The sequence below is a fragment of the Aphelocoma coerulescens genome, chromosome 3 (assembly GCF_041296385.1).
Source record: "Aphelocoma coerulescens isolate FSJ_1873_10779 chromosome 3, UR_Acoe_1.0, whole genome shotgun sequence".
In the NCBI taxonomy this organism is placed as follows: Eukaryota; Metazoa; Chordata; class Aves; order Passeriformes; family Corvidae; genus Aphelocoma; species Aphelocoma coerulescens.
Window position 1 is genome coordinate 66,726,584 of NC_091016.1, and position 22,494 is coordinate 66,749,077.

Below are 22,494 nucleotides of genomic sequence, written 5' to 3' on the forward strand. Positions count from 1 at the left end.
AGGACAGCTGAGTTTGACCTCTTTGTATGTTTTAATACAACCGTCATTAAAATTCTTAAGTTAAAATAACTGTGTAATGGCAATCACAAAAGTAAAAGGAAAATAGGTATTCCAGTTCAAGGAGAGATTTGTCCCCACAATGCATGAGAAAAAACAAGTGATGAAGGTCATTTAAATGCCATTGTACATATCCCCTGGAACAATGCCCTGGTCAGATAGGTAACAGCAGCTGTCAAAGGCACAGTGCTTGACTGCTCACTGCTGTTGGTAGATTACTAACACTAAAAGAAATAGAGGAGTAAAGAGCCAGAGCAACAGTGACACAGGGGGACAATGCACAGAAACAGCAGTGACAACTTCAGCTGTCAGCAGGGATGCACTCCTTCCTCCAGGCATTGGGTTCACATGACCACCATGATGTCTTCTAGCGGCTTCCGAGTCAGCGCAGGCACAGTGGCATCTTTCTTGGGATAACCAACTGGGAGCAGCAAGAGAAGCTTCTCGTTTGCTGGGCGCTGGAGCAGCACCCGGAGCTGGGGGCCACAGTTGAGGGGTGTGGAGGTCACTGTGTACAGACCCGCATTCTGCAGCAAGACAGACAGTGACAGAGTGAGACAGAGGTCTGTGCTCTGTATTTGTAGTGGTTGTTCCCACCACACCTGTACACACCCTTCTGTTGACTAGCCCAGAAATGCTACTTCGTTAGCCTGCTGCAGGCTTTAGAGCCCCTGATTTACTGACAGCCTCAATGGTACCATAAAAGATGCCTGCTCTGCTTACAGAGAAGTAGAGCGTTTCTCCACCACAGCAGCAGCCCAGTCTGCCTGCCATCTCTGTGTGCTGTACAGCCAGAGCCTGCCTGCTGTGCTCAGTGTGGTGGGGGATCCATAGCCACAGGGAAGTTGAGAGGCAGTTGTGGGAATATGATTGGAATGTCATCCCATGGAGCTGGGGGTTGGACTAGATGACCTTGAAACATCCATTCCAAACCAAACTATTCCATGATTCTGTGATCTGGCTCACACAGAGAAATGTTTTGGTTCTTGCCTCCATACAGCTGGCAGGAAGATGCCTTACAGCCTTGTGAACACTTGTTCCTCATCAAGAGCTGTGCCTCACAGGATTACGGGGCACAGGCCCTGCCTCAGAAGTTGTCACAGGAGTCTGTTGGCATCTCTCACAGTGGCCATTGTTACGGATTACATCAGAATCCCAAAATAAGTCTATGTATCATTCTTCCTCTTATACAAAATCTCACAAAACCCCTAAAAAATCTGACAAACAATAAAAAGCTGACATCATCCGAGGTATGACCACACAGCTGAGTCTTTTCCTGAGAGCTGCACATGTGGATTTCAGTCTCTATGTCTACGTAATGAAGGCATTTTGGGAGGCTTTGAGATACAAAAGTCAGCCAGGGAGAGGTGCCTAGGAAATGCACCTGTCACATTAAGTAATCTCTATGATCTTCTCAAGAGGGGAAAAGCTAATAGTGGTGGTGCTGAATGGTGCCTGAGGAGCAGCAATGCATGAAAGCAAGTGTCATTCAAAACAGAATAGAGGAGAAATGCCAGTGCCTGGTAGGAAATTGGCCTAATATAAGAGGAAGCACCTTGCTGTTATCTTGCTGACAGGCCAGGTTAACTATCAGAATAGCTTCTCTATTTAACACTTGTGTGAGTACATCAGATACAGGAAGCAGAACTGGGTACTGAGAAACCACTGAGAAAATCTAACTGGCTGGTGTCAAACATGCTGAGCTTTAGAAATCAGTTCACTTTCAGAAATGCCTCAGAAAGACTGATTGAAATAGTACAGCCTGTCCTGTGGAATATGTTCCTGATTTTTTTTTTCCAGCATTGTATACTAAAAGTGATTTGGTGTCAAGCTGTTTTATAGGGATTACTGAAAAGAAAGGGCCAGTGTGGCACTGCACAGCCATGCTTGGGTAGTCTGAAGAGCCTGTCAGCCTTGTTAGCATAAGGCAGAAACCACAGGGGCTGAAGCCTGTGCCGAGAGAAGAGTGACAACTCTGGAAGCTACATTATATTTTTCTTCCTGTTAACCAGTACTGAGGATAGGAATCACCTTCTCAGATGTAGATGTCAGTAGCATAACTTTAAACCTCCAAAATAAGACATATTGTCAGGAATTGGAATAATCTGGGAGACTCAAAATGTTAAAATCTAAATTGGGTTCCACCCTCATTTGGGCAGAATAATCTTGGTATGTAATCCAAACTAATATATTGAATCCCATTATGTCAGTTCTGTCAACATACCTGCAGTGCAGCAAGCAGGATACCACAGGCAATAGAAACACTGATTTCATTGTAATAGTGGGTCTTCTTTTTGCCATTTGGAAGCCGCCCATATACCTGCTTGAAAATGAGGATCAAATACGGAGCAGTGTCCAAGTACTCTTTGATCCAGTTTGTCCTGCAAAAGAATGTTTAAGACATTTATTTTGCAACCTTTTCACTTTCGTGTAAGTTACTGCAAAGGGGCACTAAAGGTACATGCCAATTATAGCAGTAGACTAAACCTTAGAACATTTACTGCAAAGGATTAAGTATTATCATCTTAAATAGAAACATTTCAGAAAGAAAAAAAAAAGCTTGAATAGAGTTCTCAATTTTAACAGATTTGGCTGAGGAGCTGATGTGCTTACTCTGAAGAGTGGAATTGCATACAAGTAAGAGATAGTTCTTGACCTCTTATCTATGACCTGGCCTCATAAGCATTTGCCTGTGAGATTACTTAATTCCTGGAATTTTGCAGATTTGCCTGTTACAAGCAGTGACAACGTTTTTGTCATTGAAGGGAAAAATGCTGTCAGAAAAGTTCAAAACTTTATTGTCTAAGGTCTAAATCTAAATACATTCCAATGGCAAAAAATTGTTATTCTGTTCCTGGGTATTTCATCCCTGTTACAATTCATTTGATTCCCTATTTCTTAAATGACATTCATGATGTAGGATTTAAACAAGAAAATGAGTGCTTTCTACTGTTCTCACTCAAAACATAAGAACCCCTCTTATTTGTTTCCATAGCACATAAATTTGCATAGCACCTAAGCACCTGAAAAACAATAACATTCTCAAACAAGTACAGCAAGTCAACCCTACCAAGCTTTGTGCATATGCTCCATTTGACAAGCCAAGGCTCAGTAGACATCTTCACATTGTGAGAAGTTAAGCAAGTTGGTCAGACTTCGGAGGGCATTTGGAACAATTAAATATTGCATAATTCAGCACTTGGATAGGGACAGGCCTTGGGGCTTCCTCAGTCAGTAGCAAAGCTTCCGATGACTTTGGGAGCTTCACTGTTTGGCAAACAACAGGAAAAATCTGGGACAAGAGTTTCAGCCACAGAGGTTACATAGGAAAAAATAATGATGGAGCCAAATGCTTGGAAAACTTTCAAAATGGAGAGCATATAATCTTTTTTACTGGATGCAATTTTATGAACCAGCCACCAAGGCACAATTTTACACATATTTATGGTTTTTTTCCAAACATGAATCTTAGAAAAATATTAAAAGTGAGAGGGAGGAAGAAATGGAAAATTATACAAGTCTATCCTACACTGAAACAGCAGCTCTCTTCAAACCCCTTAGGTAATTGACTTTTCATACCTCAATCTTTTCAAGTCATTAACCCATCTGTCTCCCATCCTTTTTTTGTAGTTGATTTCCTCTTCTTCTTCTACAATTTCACGAATCTTATGTTTTAAATCTGGATCTTGCACTACCACAAATGTCCAGGGCTCAGTGTGTGCTCCACTAGGTGAAGTACCTTCATAGAAAAACAGGAGAAGATGAAAACTCAGGAAGGAAGGTGGGCAGTGAGAGGTATCAGCTCTTCCTTGTGAGCTTTCAGGCTGATCTGTTGAGCAGTGGGAAAGCATGTGGATAAGATGGGAAGAAAAGGACTGAGATAAGTTCTGGCAGACAATCCTGTTCATTTCCTTCTCAAAGAATGTGAAATCCCATTGAAGAACAGAAGTTAGTCCTTTCATACTGCCATCTTACAGGAAGCCAGCATTAAGGATTTGTAAAAATTCCTTTTTTGGTGGTCCTTATGATGAGGCAGTAATATGGTGCAATATATGAATGCAGTAAGGCTATTGCAAAGTGTTGTACCAAGAGCAGAGCACTGTCTGAATACACTGCCAGCTCTGACACGTGGATTTGCTAAAGGGTGAAAGTAATGGCTTTCAGGAAAACAAGGCTAAGTGACCACCTGCAGGAACCTGTCACTGACTGACAAAGATAAGGAGCTGTACAACACAGACATCTGCCATAGAGCGTACAGGTTTGAGTTCATTGTCCCACAGACAGCTGGTGTTTATAAGTGTGCACATATTAAATCTGTACTTGCTCACCCATCAACACCACTGGAGAATATTTTAACTGCATTGAGGTTAAAAGCCAGAAGCTGAAGAAAATATATATATGCACAGGTTCACAGATATATAGGTTAAGAAGACTGCGTAGATCTCTCTGATCCCTCATACACATTTAAAAATATTTAAAAATATTTGAATGCATACAATACTAAGGACTGATTTTAGTTCGAGAAACACTGAATAAGCAGCTTGAACTATCTTGATATATGAAAGTGTTTTTATATTGTGAACCTTGCCTCTCCTCCATTCAGTTTTGGGTAAAAACTGATGGCATTCATGCTTCCCTTTTTCTTTTTCTCTACACAGCCCAAAGCTTTCACCATTACTAAGTACTTCATCTGCACGCCAGCCTTGTTTGCTTTGCTGCATTTGCCAAAACATGCTCAGTGTTTTAATGACTCCAAGTTAATTAGAGGGAGATGGACACTCGTTACAGTGCAATAACAAAGCTGCTTACAGTTTTTAAAGGGAAAATAATGCACCTCAAATGTGGACAATCTTTAAATTATTAAGCCTGCTAAAGGGTACTGAACTTTTCTCTAAGGCAGCTTGGGAATATTTTCTATAGTAGCAGCAGCTGGCTCATAGAATAATAGAAATAATGAGGGTGAAAACCACTCCTGGCTGAAGTCAATGTTACTAAAGCAGAGATAAGATTAGGCCAGGACATGATAGTAATGATGTGAAATACGTAAATTCTCAACAACAACCACAACAAAAAGATAATCAATTTCTGACATTCAGACAAATGAACTCTATGAAGGTCCTCAGCATAACACTCCAATCATATGCAACAGGGTTCTGTCACTGCTGTTGGAAGGACTGGAAAATGTTTCTTGTTCTAGACTGAAATTCTTTCCCTTTATTAAGCACCAACCATTTATGTCAACTGAAATATTTTGCATGGCTGAGAATTTCATCTATTTGTTTGTGGGGGGACACAAAAAAAAAACAAACTCACACATGATAAATATCATCACAATGCATTAAATTTTAAAGCATGTGAAGTACACATGGCTTGACATTTTTGAGAAAACATTTCAATATTTCTATTTGAAAGATGTCTCAATAAACCATACATCAATTTTATTTTAAATAACATCTTTTAAAGGTTGAAAATGAAGTGATTTTTTTCATGCTGTTGTAATGCTCTTCTTCCTTCATGGGTGAACTGCAAACACGAAGGAATTGGGAGTGCTCCAAACCAGTCTCCAACATACAGTTGTTCAAACTGAGTAATTTCCAATCAATCAGTGGGTGCTAATTCATTCCAGTTACAGGTGAATCTACGAAAACCATAAGCAAAATGCCAGTTCTCTTGGCTTTTCCACACCACCTTTTCACAGTTACACAGTTGAACAGCAATGCTGCTCCTTTTTTTTCCCCCAAGACCTTGAACCACTCAGTACCTACCTGCTGTTCTGATGACATTATCGATAACCTCCCTGGGGACCGGCTCATCACTGAGAAACCTGACGGATCGCCGCTTATTTAGGAGCTCGTAAAACGTCCGTGACCTTTTAATCATTTCGGCCTCAGAGAAGCGCTCACCAGTAAAGGGGACATGGGCAACATTTTCTTCAAGTCCTTGCCACTCTTCATCGCCCTCTGCAAGAAAACAGAAGTGGTTATGGATTTTTTTGTTGTTAGGAATGGAATGTTGTCAATATCCTTGGCATTCACACCATAAGGCACTTTGTCCTGCACTGGCATACGCTATGCTTCTACACCACTGGTAATGCAAAGTCTGAGGTTCCAGTTGACACAACTCATTGATCCCCAGCTCCAGCTACTGAATAAACACCTTGTTTAAATAGCAAGAGACAGGAGGGTCCTGGCTGGCTCTACCAAGTGTGATCCACAAAGAAGTCACTGCCTTTTCCACTTGCAAAAATGGGTTACAAGCTGAAACAGCATTGAAAAAGTGGACAGTCTTCCAGCCCATTTTTCTCAGCAAATAAATGTGAACATGTGTGTTCCTTCTTGAGCAGTTTAATAAGAAAAAAAAAATCAATTAAATTACTGAATTTAAGGAGAGAGCTTAACTACCAATTTGTGTAAAATCTCCTTTGAAGAGCTGAATGTCAACTTCTTCCATATTCATGTTTCATAGCAGAAGCATTGCAAGCCTTGGCTCTGCAGAAATGCGACTTTGTGGTTAAGCTCCTTGGTTTCCCACTGCTTTCAGCACAGGAGGAAATGGATGTCAGGCATCTATACTTAGGATAACAACATATCAAATGTAGGCTATTGTGTTTCTTGTCTTTAATTTAAGAACTCAAAATGGTTCCCCATTTCACTGAAATCTGTCTGTTTATATCACAAAATGAGTCTTCTGTTGTCTCTGAGGTCTCTTTCTCCCCTGTATTCCTAGAATAAGCAGGGATAGCATTTTTTTTGCAACTATGATGTGGAAGTTAAAGCCATTTAAATGCCGCATTTTGACTAGTCAATAGTATTGAGCAATCTGCTACAGAGAGCTGAGTCAGGAAAAAATATTACAGTTCTTTTCTGTTGCTATTAGGCTATTATTCCCAAATCACAGCAATCTCCAGCACAAATTCAAATAGCAATTACTTCTGTGTTTTAGTAGTAGGCAGTTGCCTTAGAGACCAGGCTGACTTTTTGTTCATTTTAAAAGCAGTGAAATATTCACAAGCGTGGCTCAGCCTATGCAAAGGAGTGAAATAAATCCAGTTTCATACATGAATCTAAACGGAATGGTTCTGGTCCCCAAACAACACACACTTCATTTTGCAAACAAAGAATTCACCCTGAGAAGATGTCAGGTTTAGCATTTCATGCCTGTGTTAAGCACTCTTGGTCATAGTCTGCAGGGACCTGGCTCCAGGTTAATGGAAAGCAGCGACCCCTTGTAAAAATAATTTTTTTTTAATCATCTTGCACAATCAAAAAGTAAAAGGGTTTCTCTTGATAATGTTTCCTTTGCAGTTTACATTCAGGAAAATAGTGATGAGTGCTTGGTTGTTTTGTGGGGAGGGGGCGTTTCCCATGTAAGTAGAAGAGAAGAAGGGAAGCTGCTGTTTAGTCAAGATAGCCCATCTTAATAATAAGCTGAAAAAAGAAATGTACTTTCAAAGATATTTGTACATGGGACAAAGGTGAGACAACTCATGAGAATGGAAAATCTCAATACACTCAACAGGGGAATACTGGCTGAAGCAGAAGAATCCAGAAATGTGGGAACTGACACACAAAACCAAAACTCTCCCGGCAATCTTTTTTTTTTTTTATAAACTCATCTATTATATATTTTCTCTTCCACCATGTGTCTACCATTCTTTTTTAGCAGTTAACATTATCCATATGCTAACTTAAAATCATTATCAGCACCATCTGTTTAGTGCACGCTCTCTATATCTTTAATTGCTGTGTTTAGACATACTCCTGTTGGTACGGTCACATTATACAATACCACAAGTGTCTTGTTGATATCTCTGTGTATTCCACCACTTGATGGACAACAGACATCCTGCTAGTAAGTCTATTATCTTGTTAGCCACATTCTCAAGATTGCCATCAATTCTGTTGCCCATTTACAGTAGTCATCAAGCTTCCTGTTTTTTAAGCAAATCTGGAGTGGTTTTGGCTCAGACATCCCAAATGGAATCTCACTTTAAAAGTACGACTTTTCTATCTTGATCAGAAAATCCTCTCTGGATACATTTTAGGATGATGACTATGTTCTTCCCAGAGTCCATATGGGAGGTTATAATCAGCCTGCAAATCTGTAATAAATTTTACCTCAGTTTGAAGCATGAGTTCTTAATTACAAACTCTCACTGAGAACAATAAGCTATCATTTCACTTCTGTTGGCAACTTATTTTACCTGCACTGACACTTCTCTGTGTTGCTGGCTTCATGTCAGGTTGTATGTCATCAAGAAATTTCACTTGTACCCTCCTTGGTTTTATGCAAAGACCACTAGATGGTATTAACAATTGGTCCTGAGACTGATCCTTGAGAAACCCCAGTCAAGACCACTGCATTTTCTTTCCAAACAAGTTTCTTCTCTAGGGAATTGCTTCCTAAGCTTACAATTCCTCTCTAATTCTCTTTTCCAGTGTAAAGACATGATGCATAGGAAAAAAATTAAAAGTGTATAAAGAAAGCTTTCAGATCTTTGGACTTAAATGTTGGGTAACTGACCCTGTTCTTTCTCTGATTAATGGCAGACTGCCGCAAAAAGGGCCACTACAGGAATCCCACTAGTGAATCCAACCCTGAACTGAGTGTCACTAATAGAGAACTAAAAGAGATTGATTACCCTTCTAGTGGGTTATAAATAGTGGTTAGCAGGCTCATCCTGAAAACTCTCAATGAGAGAGTGGGTCTGGGATCTTAAGCAAAAGAAGTAGTAAGTTGGAGAGGCGCAGACCCTGGAAGAAAGAACCCAGCATCAAAATATTGTGAAAATTACCTCAGCTGGAATACAGTTGCAGGTGGTTTCTTAAGATCTCAAGAGAAATGAGTGGCTGTTGTAACAAGAGAAAACCTAGGATAAGGAAAGCTGAGAGGTAATCTGGTTGCTATCCATAAACCCCAGGAGGGTATATATCAGGGCTGGAAGAGAATCCTTTAAAATCAAGAGGATGGAACAGATTAAATAGGTATACAGTGGTCTTATTTAAGTTTGGGCAGGTAGGAAAGTAGAGGAGGGTTTTTAACCCATAACATGAAAATCTGGACCAGCCTTTCAGCAAAATTAAAGAAAAAGAGTCACAAAAGTCCAGTTTTCATGTTCATTCAGCTGATGACAAAGGCTGGATGTATCTGCAACAGCAGGAAGATACACACAGTAAGGCATTGTGTCCATCTAAGTCCTGTCTTCCTAAACGATACAAAACATGAACTGTCATTGAAAAGTAAATTTAAAATGCTACTGCCTCATTCATGTCAGTAGTAGTTTTATTAAGATATGGGAAGTCTTTGAAACTGGGGAGAGAAGAAATGCTTTTAAGTGGGACAGGTCTATTACAAGGAGTATCACAAGCAACCAGCAGTGCATTTTCAGAAGAAATGGAACATTTGGTACTTTGTGCATTGCTTTGTAGTCCTTAAGTAGAGTGTATCATCAGTGCTCCCACAATTAAATATGTAGTAATAAAATGCTTTTGCTTTTAATCTCTGCAAGTGTTCCCCGGAATAACAAGGATGCAAATATAATTCAACCTCATCTTCCACACCACTATAAAATGGGTCTGTATTTACCTTATCCATCAGTTGTATGGCTCTGAAGGCATTACCAAAAAATGATCAATATATATGAAGCTCCCTGGGCTAGAGACTGAAGTTGTTTTTCCAACAGTCCAGATCTATTCTGAAGCAATGGGAGACAAGATAGCACCACTTTGGGATAAGATGCCTGCTACTATAAGGAAGCCCTTGTGACTCAATATTCAAGGCAAGGCTGAAGAAACATATTTTTCATCTGTATCCAACTGGTCTAATTACACATGGCCTAATGCAAGACACAGCCAGATATACACATATACAGAGCATCCTTGCCAATCTACAGCACAACAACCTCTCATTCTGTATATTATAAATGAAGAAAAAAGTTACAGGATAGATGGGCATGCAAACAAATTTGAAGTACTGCCAGTTAAACCATTAAACAAATGGACTGAGTGTTTTGCACTTAACAAAACATCCATCTCTTTAGCCATGGAAAGCAGAACACAGACAAGCTCAGGAGCACTTGGCCCTCACCATTCTACCCTTCATTGCCAGTAAGTGACCCTACTGAGTCTGCCCAAGCAGTTCAGCTACTTACACTGAATGCTCTGCTGCTCAAAGGTATGTCCTTCTCATGGGAAACATCCCTGACGGTTCCACTTCAGGGAACACTCATGGGGCTGACGTCTACAAGTAAGGTTGGTGCTTTTCTAGCAGAGTGCTTCACTCAGCAAATAGACCTTGCTTTGGTCAGGGACATGAATCAAAAGACTTGGTCTTCAGCTGCCCCTTCCTATTCAGGGGGCTGTTGAAAATTCAGCTTTCACCTAGGGCAGCCCTAGATTCTAGCTTTAGACAAGGCTTTAAGAATGCTTCATGTTATCTAACTCAAATTCTCTTCAGAGGAACTTTATCTTTAAACACAAACCAACTTGAGACATTTAAGCAGAACGGAGTTTGTCTGCTAAAGAAACATACATAAATAAAACAGCAGAATTTACACAGTAGGTAAAGTATTCTTCACTATTAAAAAAATCTCTTTTTACATCTATGTTTCCATTTCAGCATCTAGTGCAGTCAGTGAAAGTTTTAACACTGACCACAAGTTTAACATATTTTGATCCTTTATTAAGACTTTTATTACTGACTGTTCTACTCCTCCTTGCTACTCTTCTCACTTAGGCTGAGTTGCTGAAGAAAAACTTCCCTAAGAATGATAAAATTATTTTAATATTTCTAGACATAGAAGACATGACTGTTCTGCAAAGACATTGGTTTGAATCACACACCATTAAGGGAAAGCAAAATAGCAAGAAAATTTAATATTGGATGACATGGTATATTGAGAAAGGTTTTATTTAAAAGCAAATAAAACTTAGCAACAGTACCAACATGTCTACCTGTCAAAATTTTTTGCAAGCAATTTTAAACCAGTACAGTTTCAAATTTAGCACCTGAAAACAGGGAAAGCAACTAACACATAAAGACTAAAATTTGATATATGGAGCTGTGGCGGTGAGATTCCTTGTTAAGAGCTAATAGGTTTGCGTATGCGGGGGATCTAAATTTTTTGACTAACAGAAACAGCTATAGTCCAAGATGATAATTCATATATTATCATTTGAACTACCCACAGGAATTTTAACTTGCAGCAATTTAACTGAACTAGTAAGCCATTAGCGACAAAGAAATTATGGGATAATTTTATACAGAATCTACTTTGCATTGAACAAAGGAGGATACACCACATAAACTAATTCGTAAAGAAAATTTATATATTTGGAAAATAGGCAACAGGGTTTAAACCCGTCCTGGTATCAACTATTTTCAGAAACTGATAAACAACACTAACTTGAAGTACACTGAGCACTGAGAAAAGAGCTATAATCGTTCTTAGAAATAGGTCTATGTGCAATGTAAGTTTTAAGATTCCTAGAAGCAGACTGAGGGAAAATGTCATTATGGGGAAAAAATAACCCAGACACCTCAAAAAGCCTTTGAAACCAGCTTGAGGGAGAAAAAAGAAAAAGAAGATCTGTATTAACTACAACTTTAAAAACTTCATAGGAACAGAACTCTAGGTTTCACAAGGAAATAAAGTGAGCTTATGGAGGATAGTAGAACAGTAAGAAGAAGGAAGAGTACATTTTGTACTTAGACTTTTGTCCAAGCTGTGAATCAAAAAGAGCTACTAAAATAAAGGGCATTCTGTACGGGTTCAAAATATGCAGCTGAGTGAACAGATTATCACCATCACCACATTTTGCTCTTAAATATTTGATCAACACAGCTCCCAACAAAGCTGCCATTGACATTCTCAGAAGCCACAAATAGAGGACCTTTGTAAAAACAGTAATAAACCCATTTCCAACTTTTTAGCAGCGCTGAGACCAAATATGTTGCACTGGGTGACAAAGTGGGATGACTTGCAGATAGAAACACTCTGCTCAGGTCTTCCCTTTGCTCTCACTAACAAGGCCTGGGGAGGGACTGTGGGCAATTCAGCAGGATCTCCTTCCTTTCCTTACACTGTCCATAGAGTCCCCCATAGGTCTGAGATCTGCTGTACAAAGGAACAGACAGGAGTCTCTGAGAATATATTTTATATATATATATATATATATATTTTTTTTTTTTTTTTTTTTTCACTCTGATCTGTGATTTAAACCAAGAGCGACATGACATGAGGACTGTCTCCTTCCTGGAAGCCAACAAGCTCAGGGCACAGCAGCAGTGTTGTGCTGAGCACTGCTGTTACTGTAGAGAAGTCCAGCAGATTGCACCTCCTTTATTCATATCAGCAGATAAAATTCAAACAACAAAAGTGTTTGGGATAAGATTTTTCTTACCTTCTTCTTCTAAGGGATGGTCAGTTCCATCTTTTAAATCTTCATCCACCCATGGGCGAGATGGATGCTTGCTTTTAGTGTCACATTTTTCCTTCTCTCCATTAGTCTTCTTCATTATTACCCCAATCAAAACACATATAATGGCTATAAAGACTGGGGTGAGGAAAGAAAAGAGTGCCATGGCTATGGAAATGTGGAGCCTTTGTTCCAAGTTCTGTAGTTGCTCATGAAAAGGAGAGGCTGAAGAGGGAAGAGCAGCAAGGCAGTAAGCAAAAAGGGGTGGAACTCAAGGTTCAGTCTTCCACCCGATCTTGCTTCTACTTTTCAGACACCGCCCCCACAATCTCATCTGTGATGGGCTCCTGCTGTTAACAAACACCTCCTGCAGTTAAAAAAACTCCAGAGCCAGGTTTATATATTTTCTGAGAAGAAACAGCTTATAAACAGCAACCAGAGGCAATGACCATACACATAAATGCTGTCCAGTGCAAAATAAATTTTAAAATCCCAAGGTCTTTCAAAACTCCTGATTGAGGCAAGACCATTATTGAGGCATTATTATGGTCAGCTCAGTAATCTTCCTTGTAACAGTGATTATGAGAAGACCCAAGTGGGAATATGACTTTTAAAAACTAATGTCATCTCTTCAATGTTCAACTCATAAAATTAGCATTTTACATGTATCCCAGGAATTCAGGACATCACCAATTGAAAATCAGCTTGCAGCACCACCCTCAGCTCTGTCAACAGGTCAATAGAACAGATAAGTAAAGGGGCAGAATTGCCTCTGTATAAAACACGAGTGAGACAATTCACAGAGCCCTGTATTCATCCTGGATGTTCTGGGGGAACCGACAAGAAGAATTCAAGCAATCAAAGTAAAAAATATGTGATGGCTGCAGTGAATTTTAATGCCATGTTTCAGCATCCTATCAAAGATTAAAAACCGATAGGATCCTGGTATAATCCAATAATGGTCAATGTCTAAATGCTTAACCCACTTTTACCTCAGCCAGCTGCTTGGGAACTGAACGAACACAGCGGCATTGAATTGTTGTCTTTACCTGGGGCTATTGGGACATACTGGATAATGACATGTGAGACAGCAGTGGCTGCTGAGGGCTGTGCTGGAAAGCAGGGGGCAGGGGTACTCTGTGCATGCCGTCACCAGTGCCCATCAGCCCTTCTTAGCACCTGCTAAGCCTTATCTCATGCCGTACAGGGCCATTTCTGATGTCCCAGCATCCACAGCAAGTTAATCTGCATTTTGAGTAAGCCCCCAAGATAAGTGGGAATGGTTGTGAGTGTAGCCATGCCAGGAGACAGTGAGTCCCAGGGCAGGTCAGCACTGCAGCTGGCACCTGCAGGGGTCATTGCAGTCCCTCCCTAGGGCACCCCCAGTTTCCTCAATGTGAAAACCAGGACGCAAAGGGGACAGAGAAGTTGGGGTATGCACAGGTTTCATCCTGACAGGTTCTCAGTTCATATCCTACCACTCACACCTCTCACCTCACCAGTTTTGCAGCACTCAGCACACCCTTACTGGTCCCTTTTGACACTGTCACTCCAAGGGCTCCCTACCTTCCAGTGCTCCAGCAGATACTGCCAGCTGCCTTGAGGATTGGTCCGTGTGTTGGGAAGCACAGATTAATGACCAGGTTGCCGCACAAGAACAGGAATGTGTGACCACACTGGTCAATGGAAGTCTGGCTGACAGTCCAGACATGTATCCCCTTTTCCTAGAAGCTCCTTGTGTTAAAAGGGCAAGGACAAGCAAATTTCACAGCTGTGCACATATTGTCTAGATGTGCTTAGAGGCAAAATGAAAGTGCCTGAAAGCTGGTACCCAAGCTGGACTTTCTCAGTTGCCCAGCTCAGATACAGAATAAACTTTACTGCTGTTGCACTGCATCCTACTCCAACACACAGGTCCCCAGTCCCTGTCGGCACCGGTCCTTACAGGCAATATTTGGGATCTGTGTAAGCAGAGTAGCCCCAGAACCAGCCAAGAGACTGCACAAATCCATCAGAAATGTAATAAAGAGGACATGCAAAAGTTGTACTTAGGTTCCTAATCTAACCTAATCTAATCCAGTAAAGTTGGCAATAAACGTCCACCTACCTGTGGCTAAAAGGACAATTCGCTTGAAAATCCAAGCCATGAATCTTGTCTTTCCTACTCTTCAGTCAGTTTGTGACCTGGGACATGTGCTTGGGTCATTGATTTGGACTGCACATACTAAGAGCTCCAAAACTCATACACTCTACAGGAACAGAAACAATTATCATGTGAAGGAAAAAAAAAAAAGTTGCACATTTATCTTCTCTCTCCTTGATTTAGAGTAGATATTTAAACTCATTTGTCCCACCTGCTGGCTGACTGGACAGAGGGAGAAGTACTTTACCTAATCTCAATTAGAAACATTAAATTTATTCATAAGACTAGAGAAGGAACCTGCAATTCCATCAGACACATTTTCAACAGCCTACTCTGTAGCAAGGGAGGAAAACAGAATGTGGTCTGAATGGCACTGACTGTTTCTCCCACAGGGAATATATTAACCTTGACTATTCACGTACACATAAATTAGGATCTGGATGCTTTGCAGCTGAGAATCCATCCCATGAAGAGACAGGTCTGTGCTGAAAGTGAGAGAAGCTATATAGAAGTCTGAATGATGTAGTTTAAAATAACTATGTCTACTTGCAATGCTGGAAACTTTGTAATAGCTCACTGTTCCAGAATAACTTTGACTTCCTTAGAGGTGATATTAATTTTCCTTTTGTTGAACAGAGAAACAAAGAAAGCAAGCTAAATAAAAGTCCATTTGGTATTAAGCAAAATCTACTTGGTGTTACATATTGAAAATTGTGAGGTTGAACTCCTTGTTTAATTAAAACCTGATATAGTATAAATAACTGTATATTGTAGAAATTCCAAAAAGAAACATGGTGATGTCTTGAGAAACTGTGGGAAAGAGGAAGGAAGCCGTCAATTTTTGTATGGTAGATTTCAATCAGTTTTTCTGTTAGATTTTTTTTCAATCCAAGCTTTATAGAAACGTGATTATTATTATAATGATAAGTTCAAGAAAATGTATTACAATTATTTCTTCAGTTCTACAGTAAACTCTAAAGACTAGCAGCTGAATTTTGGGGTTTTTTTTAAGTCTCAAAAAAGTCAGAAGAAACATTACAAATAACTCCACTTCTAGGAGTTAACAAAGCTTTTCTAACAAACATGGAAAGAATTTAGAAAATGTTGATAGAAATGGAACTATAAAGAACATCAATGTACTCCACTATTACTGCATGAAAATCATAAGCACTCCTGAAAAGTACAGTCCATCATAGTAAAAGCTCCTGGCCCCAAAATTCTTTCTTCAATATTTCCCATTAAATTTTGTGCGTAGTTGTTGTTCTTCTGAAGAAAAAATAAAAAGTGCTCTAGTATCAAATACACCCCTTTATTTTTTTTTCTCAAAGTAAAAACATGTGATGAGCAAATGCCAGTAGTGGACTGTCCCATGGTGGGACAGTCACACAAGGATCACACAAACAATCGTGCGGCGGCTGGGCATGAGACTATCACATGATGGACATATGCTGCAAGGAGGCCTGAAGCCAACAAATGACATCTGCTCATCACACATTTTTACTTTGAGAAGTCTCTTTATTGGAGAACTCTTAGCACTTCTTATTGGATGATACAGACAACTAGTAATATCTAGACATTCAAAAAGGGATCCAATACATCTATTCAGATTTGATTAACTATCAGAGGCAAAGTACCGTAGTTAAAACACCTAATTTAGGAAGTCTCTAGGGCTTAGGAAGACATATTGAAGGAGGGGCCCTGTCGTGCAGTCCTTAGCCTTCTTGTTTTTCCTAATCATCTGCCCTTGGCCATATACACACACAGGCTATAGCACTTGATGTCTTCACATGGCTAGGATTTGGTATGAGAAGTTGTTGTGGTGTAGGAATGGAATTCCCTAATTTAGTGCTCTCACTAAAATGAAAACCACGAGCTACTCCCCTCCTTCCCGTCCCTCCAGTGAGACAGACAAAGGGCAGATATCCTGAGTTGAGATAGGAAATATTTACTGGAAACAGCAATGAGATAAGAAAACTGTGTTTCCTTCTTGCCGGTTGGTGGGGACATAGCTGGTATTTTGCTGTTTTTTGACCATGTCCATGAGAATGTGACAATGTTCATCTTGCCATTTTACTCCTAAAACCTGAATTTCTTGGGCAGGCTCCTTAATCTTATTTTGTTTTATGGCAAAATCAGCCTTCAGGAGGATCTGGGTCATCTTCTCCCCTTTCTCAAAAACTTTCTCAGACATGTGGCCTCATACGATGATGTTGTCAAAGAACTGCAAGTGTTCTTTAGCTTCACCCTTTTCCAGTGCAGTCTGGATCAGCCCATGGCAGATGGTGGGACTGTGCTTCCACCCCTGGGGCAATTGATTCCAGGTGTATTGCACATCCCTCCAGGTGAAAGTAAACTGTGGCTGCACTCTGCTCTAGAGGAATGAAGAAAAATGCATTGGCAATGTCGATAAGCCACATCATCCCCCCTGGAAGTGAGAAGCCCTTACTTCTGCCTCCCCCCTACGAAGTGCCCGGCATAGAGTAACAACCTAGACACACCCACATGGCACCAGGCCCTGCCTCCTCATGGCTACTGCTAAAAATTAACCTGTCCTCGGCTGAAACTAGGACAGAAGCCTTACTGTAGTCAAAAGCAGATCATTATTAAAAAGAACAGTAGCAGCAATAGAAGAATGCTCACAGTGAACATACAAAAGTGCAGAGTAAGATGGAGGTGCTTGCAATAAATACAGCACGAGTCTGTGAGAGAAAACATGTTTTTGGGTGCTGGCTGCAATTCCCATTGCAAGTGTCTCTTGCTGAACATTATCAGTTACATACCTACAAGGAACACGAAGCTGCTGTTCAGACCCTCAGGTGATGTACCAATATGAGGTGATGAAAGGGTTCACAAAAATATCTCAGTGTTTATAGTTAGAAGCAAGAAAAAGTCACCACTGGGTATTGTCTAGAGACGCAATAAAATACTACATTTGCTTCAGAAGTGAGTTTCAGGCTGAAGCTTGTATTTACCAAAAACAAATTCCAAAGGTTATTTCAGTGCCATCCTTGGTCAGCTCCCAACTCAGTATATACCTGCTATGGGCAAGGCACAACCATGCATGAACTACTTAATCCAATCTCGCAATCAACACATTGAGACAAATGTCTGGGATCAGCTGAAACTTATCTATGAGGTATTGGCATTACTAAAAATATCATTAGCCTAATAAGCGTCTCCATCTCTGTGGCATATCCAGCAATCCCCTCCTGCCTCTGCCAGTGACCAGCACACGGTGCTTCTGAGCAAGGTGACCCTCACTTTTCTGCTGCCTCTTGCCTCTTCTTGCACTCATACATACAACCACCCCTTGCCCAGAGACAGCTGTATGATCCCTTTACGACCCCTGGAGATATCAGATATCTTGCCCTGTAGCATTAGATTTGATTATCTTTTTCATTAACTTAGCTCAGATTGCCACAAATGTTATTAGTGCTTATGAACTGCCCTTTTGAAATCTGACAGTACAGTGGGTAATAGAATTACATCCCATAGCAACGAAAGCATGAGACAACAGAGCACCATGCAACAGAGCAATTCTTTCCATTTGTCCTCCATATAGCGCCCTTCACTTGCAAACTCCCTGTGGTTATGTATTACAGGCAGAAGAAATAACCTAACTATAGACATGATTCATTAATATCTTTCTAAATAGAATAATCCATTTATTAGGATCTGTCTTGTCAGGTAAACCATTAGTTGTGTTCAACGGGACAATTAGCGCTCCTAAAAATATTTCTGATTTCAGAAAAAAAATTAAAATTTAACCCAGAGACTAACTTGTCCCCAGATTCATAGCAAAAGAAGCAATTTGCTGTTGCTGTACCACCATGAAGGTGTAGGAGTGAGTTTACACATGGCAGGAATCTGGTAGACATTAATAGTGCTACTCACTGAAGTAAAGCTGCATGGGTGAGTTTTCAGAAACTCACTGAAACTATAAATATAAACAAAGATCCTGAAAACACCACTGAACTTAAATGGAAACCACCAAGGGTCTGCAGATAACGCACACCTTGGAAGATATTTGCCCCAAATATGGGGGCATGTAAATACATGAAGACAAAATATTATTTTTCCACAATCACTTTTAGGCACAGACTCATAATAGGCTGTGTTCAAATCTGTTTTATTCTGTGAGTTACCTTTGATACCAGCTGATGGGGAAAAGTAAGGACCATTTCTGAATAGGCCCATGGGAGCACACAGCCTAATAGAGACTGTTACAAACTCTTCAGAATGGGGGTGTTTAGAGAACAGGAAGGAGGGGTAGCAATGGTTCCCTCCCAATGGCCAGCAAGCTGAGAATAGCCTCTTTCAGATAAAATATCATTGCAAACATTCTTTGCACATTGGGCCAAGGAGGGGAAGGCAGGGGCAGAATGCAGAGACAGAAATTCAAAAGGCAGATTCTGTATGACCATACTGCCCAAGGTGTGGGGCAGAAGCATATGTATAGGTAGACCTAAACCAGCCCCATTATCAGAGTCAGCACAGTTATCGCCATGCCAAAGGTTTGCCCACAACCCTGGGCAAAGACTCTGCCAGCTCCTCATGCTGGCACCCCTGCAGCTGCAGCTCCCCAGCCTTCAACCGAGGGTCACAGAGCCCATACCTGCTCTGCCTGGGCTTCTGACTGCAGCACAGGCATCATCCCAGATCTCTCTTCCCTGTTAGCTCACAATGCAGGAAAATGAATGTTTATAGCAAGTTCACAGTCATGCCCCACATGATCAGACTTTTCAAATCATGTCAATTGAGGTAACAGCAGTAGAGAAATAAAAACTGGATGTCCTTTGTAGCTAATGCAAGAAACATTGCTATTGTCTTTTTGATACTAAGAAGAAATACAGGGAGGAAAAAAAAAGAATAAAAATATGAAGTAAAAGGTAAAAGAGTACAAAAACTATCCCCCCCCCCCCCATTTTTTTAGAGCTGGATTTTTATCTCCAATTGCTAATATATCCTTCTTTTTGTATGTTCACAGAGAGGAAAATTGTCTTTCGTTCCATACTGTTATGACAGGACAGCTGAATGGCAGCATGGAGCATTTTAAATCAGCATTTCAAAGCTTCAGCTGTTCCAGGAATAGCTATTCCTATTACTTCACTTCTTATTTGCACCAAATCGAAACACAGCTAAGCTTATTTGAAGAGTTCCTTAGCTGATTACATCTAGGCCTCTAAACTTTATCTAGGAAAACAGTTCCTAGCTATGAACATGAAGGAAGCCTTGAATTCCTATGTAATCATAAATAGCAGTGTTCAAAGGGTTTAGGTTTTTTGTGGGTTGGTTGTTTTGAATTTTTTTTCTTCTTTACATGCTTTGAATGAGTTTCATCTCCCAGCCCCCTGAAGAAATCTATCACAAGGCTGAAGCCCTGTCCTTACTGCCAAGGGCATCCACAGCATCCTCTCATCATTAAGGTGGGTCTGTCCATCATTAGCTCTATCCCTCTCCAGCTGCTCTCCTTCACAGGAATCACACCTTGCTTTCTACAGGGTTGGCTTGGATGGTGGAGTTGCCACACAGGCTCCTCACCCTGCCTAACAGAGAGCATCTCCCTCAGGGGACTTTGCAACCCCCTCCAAGAATTACCTCCAAGTGAAACCCTTCCTCCCTTCTCACAGTAGCACCTGTGGCCAAGAGTTAGCTGCCACTGGGACTCTGGTTCACCTGTATCAAGGGTGATGCTCTTCAGTATTTCCCTCTCCCTTGCTCCAGCACTTGTTGCTTATGAAGGGAAGCTGGGAAATAAATGCCCATGCAATGCACGAAGTCTGTATCAGCACATGTGCTGACTCAGCTCTCAGGTAAACCACAGAGACATCAGACACCATGGGAGATATTTTTAGAGTGTCTGATAATGTCAAATAGTTTGGTATCCAGGGAGGGTGGGATAGCTGGGTGGTCAGGTCAGCATGCTCCACAGCAGTCCTGAGGCTGGAAAGTCAGCCAAGGAGCCCAGGATTGCTAATCTTGTTCTCTTCTAGAATGATCTTTTTAAAGAGAAATCCCAAGCACACAGAGAATTTAAATTATCACCACAAAGAACCTGACAAAGTTATTTCCACCCTTTTCCCTATGGCCAGAAAGGAAAATATTTTTTCTACCCAAATCACTGACCCAAGACTTCAGGAGATGCAGAACTCTTGCCCAACTTTACTGTTACTTTTACCCTATGTGTAAATATTTGTTTATTAACCTGTCACATCAGATAATCAGCAAATCGCTTCCCCCGGGTTGCAATCCGCCACCTGACAGGTTGCCAAGGGGTGATTAATATTCACCATCTTCCCTCCTAGAGAAAAAAGCTGCAGCTTTCCCTGGCTGGTCCAGAAAAAAAAAAAAAAAAAAAGGCAGCCTTTCTCACAATGACAGTTCAAAATCCCAGCACTGTTCAAACAATTCACTTCACTCAGCTAACACTTCTTTACAGACAACTGCTCTCTGAAATTGAAACTGAATATTAGTGGGCTGAAATTGAAAAACACAACTGTGTGAGACAATTAAACTGTTTGAAGTTTGCTATTCTACAAGCCAGTGAACTTGGCATGTGGCTTCTCCAGTGGGTTTAGATCTGATTTAGGCATACAGAGCTTGGAAATGGGCTTATCTGAAATTTTTCCTCTGGGTCTTTGGGATATAAATTCATTGAAAAGCTCAGACTAACTACATAGGCAAAACCCACTGTGAAACTCTTGCCTTTTTTATCTCACTAAAAAAAACATAGAATCTCAGGCCATGACAGCCATTTGAGATCTACTTTCTGAATGACAAAAAATTTTCTTTCCTTCCTTCTAAAATCAGAACATGGTCCTTGACACCAGAGGAAGAGGTCACAAAGGGAAATAATGGCGTTATCTGAAAGACTGGAGGATCTCATGCTGCCCCATCACAGATATATCATGACTGTAGACACTGGTATGAGGAAGAAGAAACTCAGACTCCACAGAGGTTATTTTACTTAAAAACATATGAATGGGTATTTCTAAAAAATACAATGTGCACCATAAATGAGTGAATGCAGAGATCCAGGCATTCTGCCAGCATCCTTGCCCTCGCCTTGCCTTGTCACTAATACAGTGACAGAAAAGACTTCTGCCCTGCCTGATGCTCTCAGATTATCTTGCAGCAACAACAGAGTCCCTGTTCACTGCACATGGAATTCAGCTTGGGACAGCTCTGCACGCATGGCTGATACTCTTTTAAAGGTTGCCAAGGTGCTGCCCCAATACCAAATGCCTTCCCAGCAGTGATCAATCATATCTTACCTTGCAATCAGTGCCCTGCAGTCCATTACATTTAATCAATGCTGGAGCATCTTCTGTGTCCAAAAAGATAAGTAAGCTCATTTTTCAATATTGACTGCAACTGTTTGCTTTTCAGCATGATTTCACTCCAAAATAAAAAATAATTAGGACCTTTATATTGCTTTCTCTCTGCTACAGATTCACCCTGCCCCTGCTAACTGTGAGGTAGTCTGTCATCCTGTGCTTTGCCAGCAGGTACACACACACACAGAGGATCCTACTTTAGAGCTTTGTCAGTGGCTTTTTGCAGCATAAAAACCCAATTGCTCATTTTAGTCAGGTTCGTCTTAGTAAATGAAAAAGCAGCAGAGCTTTATCTATGAAACCAGGCGGGCCCCTGGCCAAGCCCTGATGTTAATTGAGGTGACCTCTGAGAAGCTTTACCTCCCACCCAGAATCAGCTGCCTTTGAGCTTGTGCTGATAGCAAAAATAGAGGTGGTATGTGACCAGGACTTGGTTATTTCACCTTCCTCAGCCAATGCCTTATTATACAAGGCTCTGAGGGCTGTGGCTGTACAACTAACAATCTGTGAAAGCATATTTCCCCAGCGGTTCCTTCCGAGC

The 22,494-nt window shown here is 40.7% G+C and overlaps 1 protein-coding gene across 1 annotated transcript; it reads right to left on the minus strand.

The window, feature by feature from the left end:
• Nucleotides 1-8: 8 nt before the first annotated feature.
• On the minus strand, nucleotides 9-22,270 carry IYD (iodotyrosine deiodinase). Its single transcript, XM_069010674.1, has 7 exons — nucleotides 21,891-22,270; nucleotides 14,581-14,722; nucleotides 12,459-12,698; nucleotides 5,823-6,017; nucleotides 3,637-3,796; nucleotides 2,282-2,438; nucleotides 9-584 (listed from the first exon to the last, which is right to left on the minus strand). The coding sequence occupies exons 2-7, from the start codon at nucleotides 14,618-14,620 to the stop codon at nucleotides 402-404; spliced, it is 975 nt and encodes a 324-aa protein (XP_068866775.1). The 5' UTR covers nucleotides 14,621-14,722; nucleotides 21,891-22,270; the 3' UTR covers nucleotides 9-401.
• Between the last annotated feature and the right edge of the window lie 224 nt (nucleotides 22,271-22,494).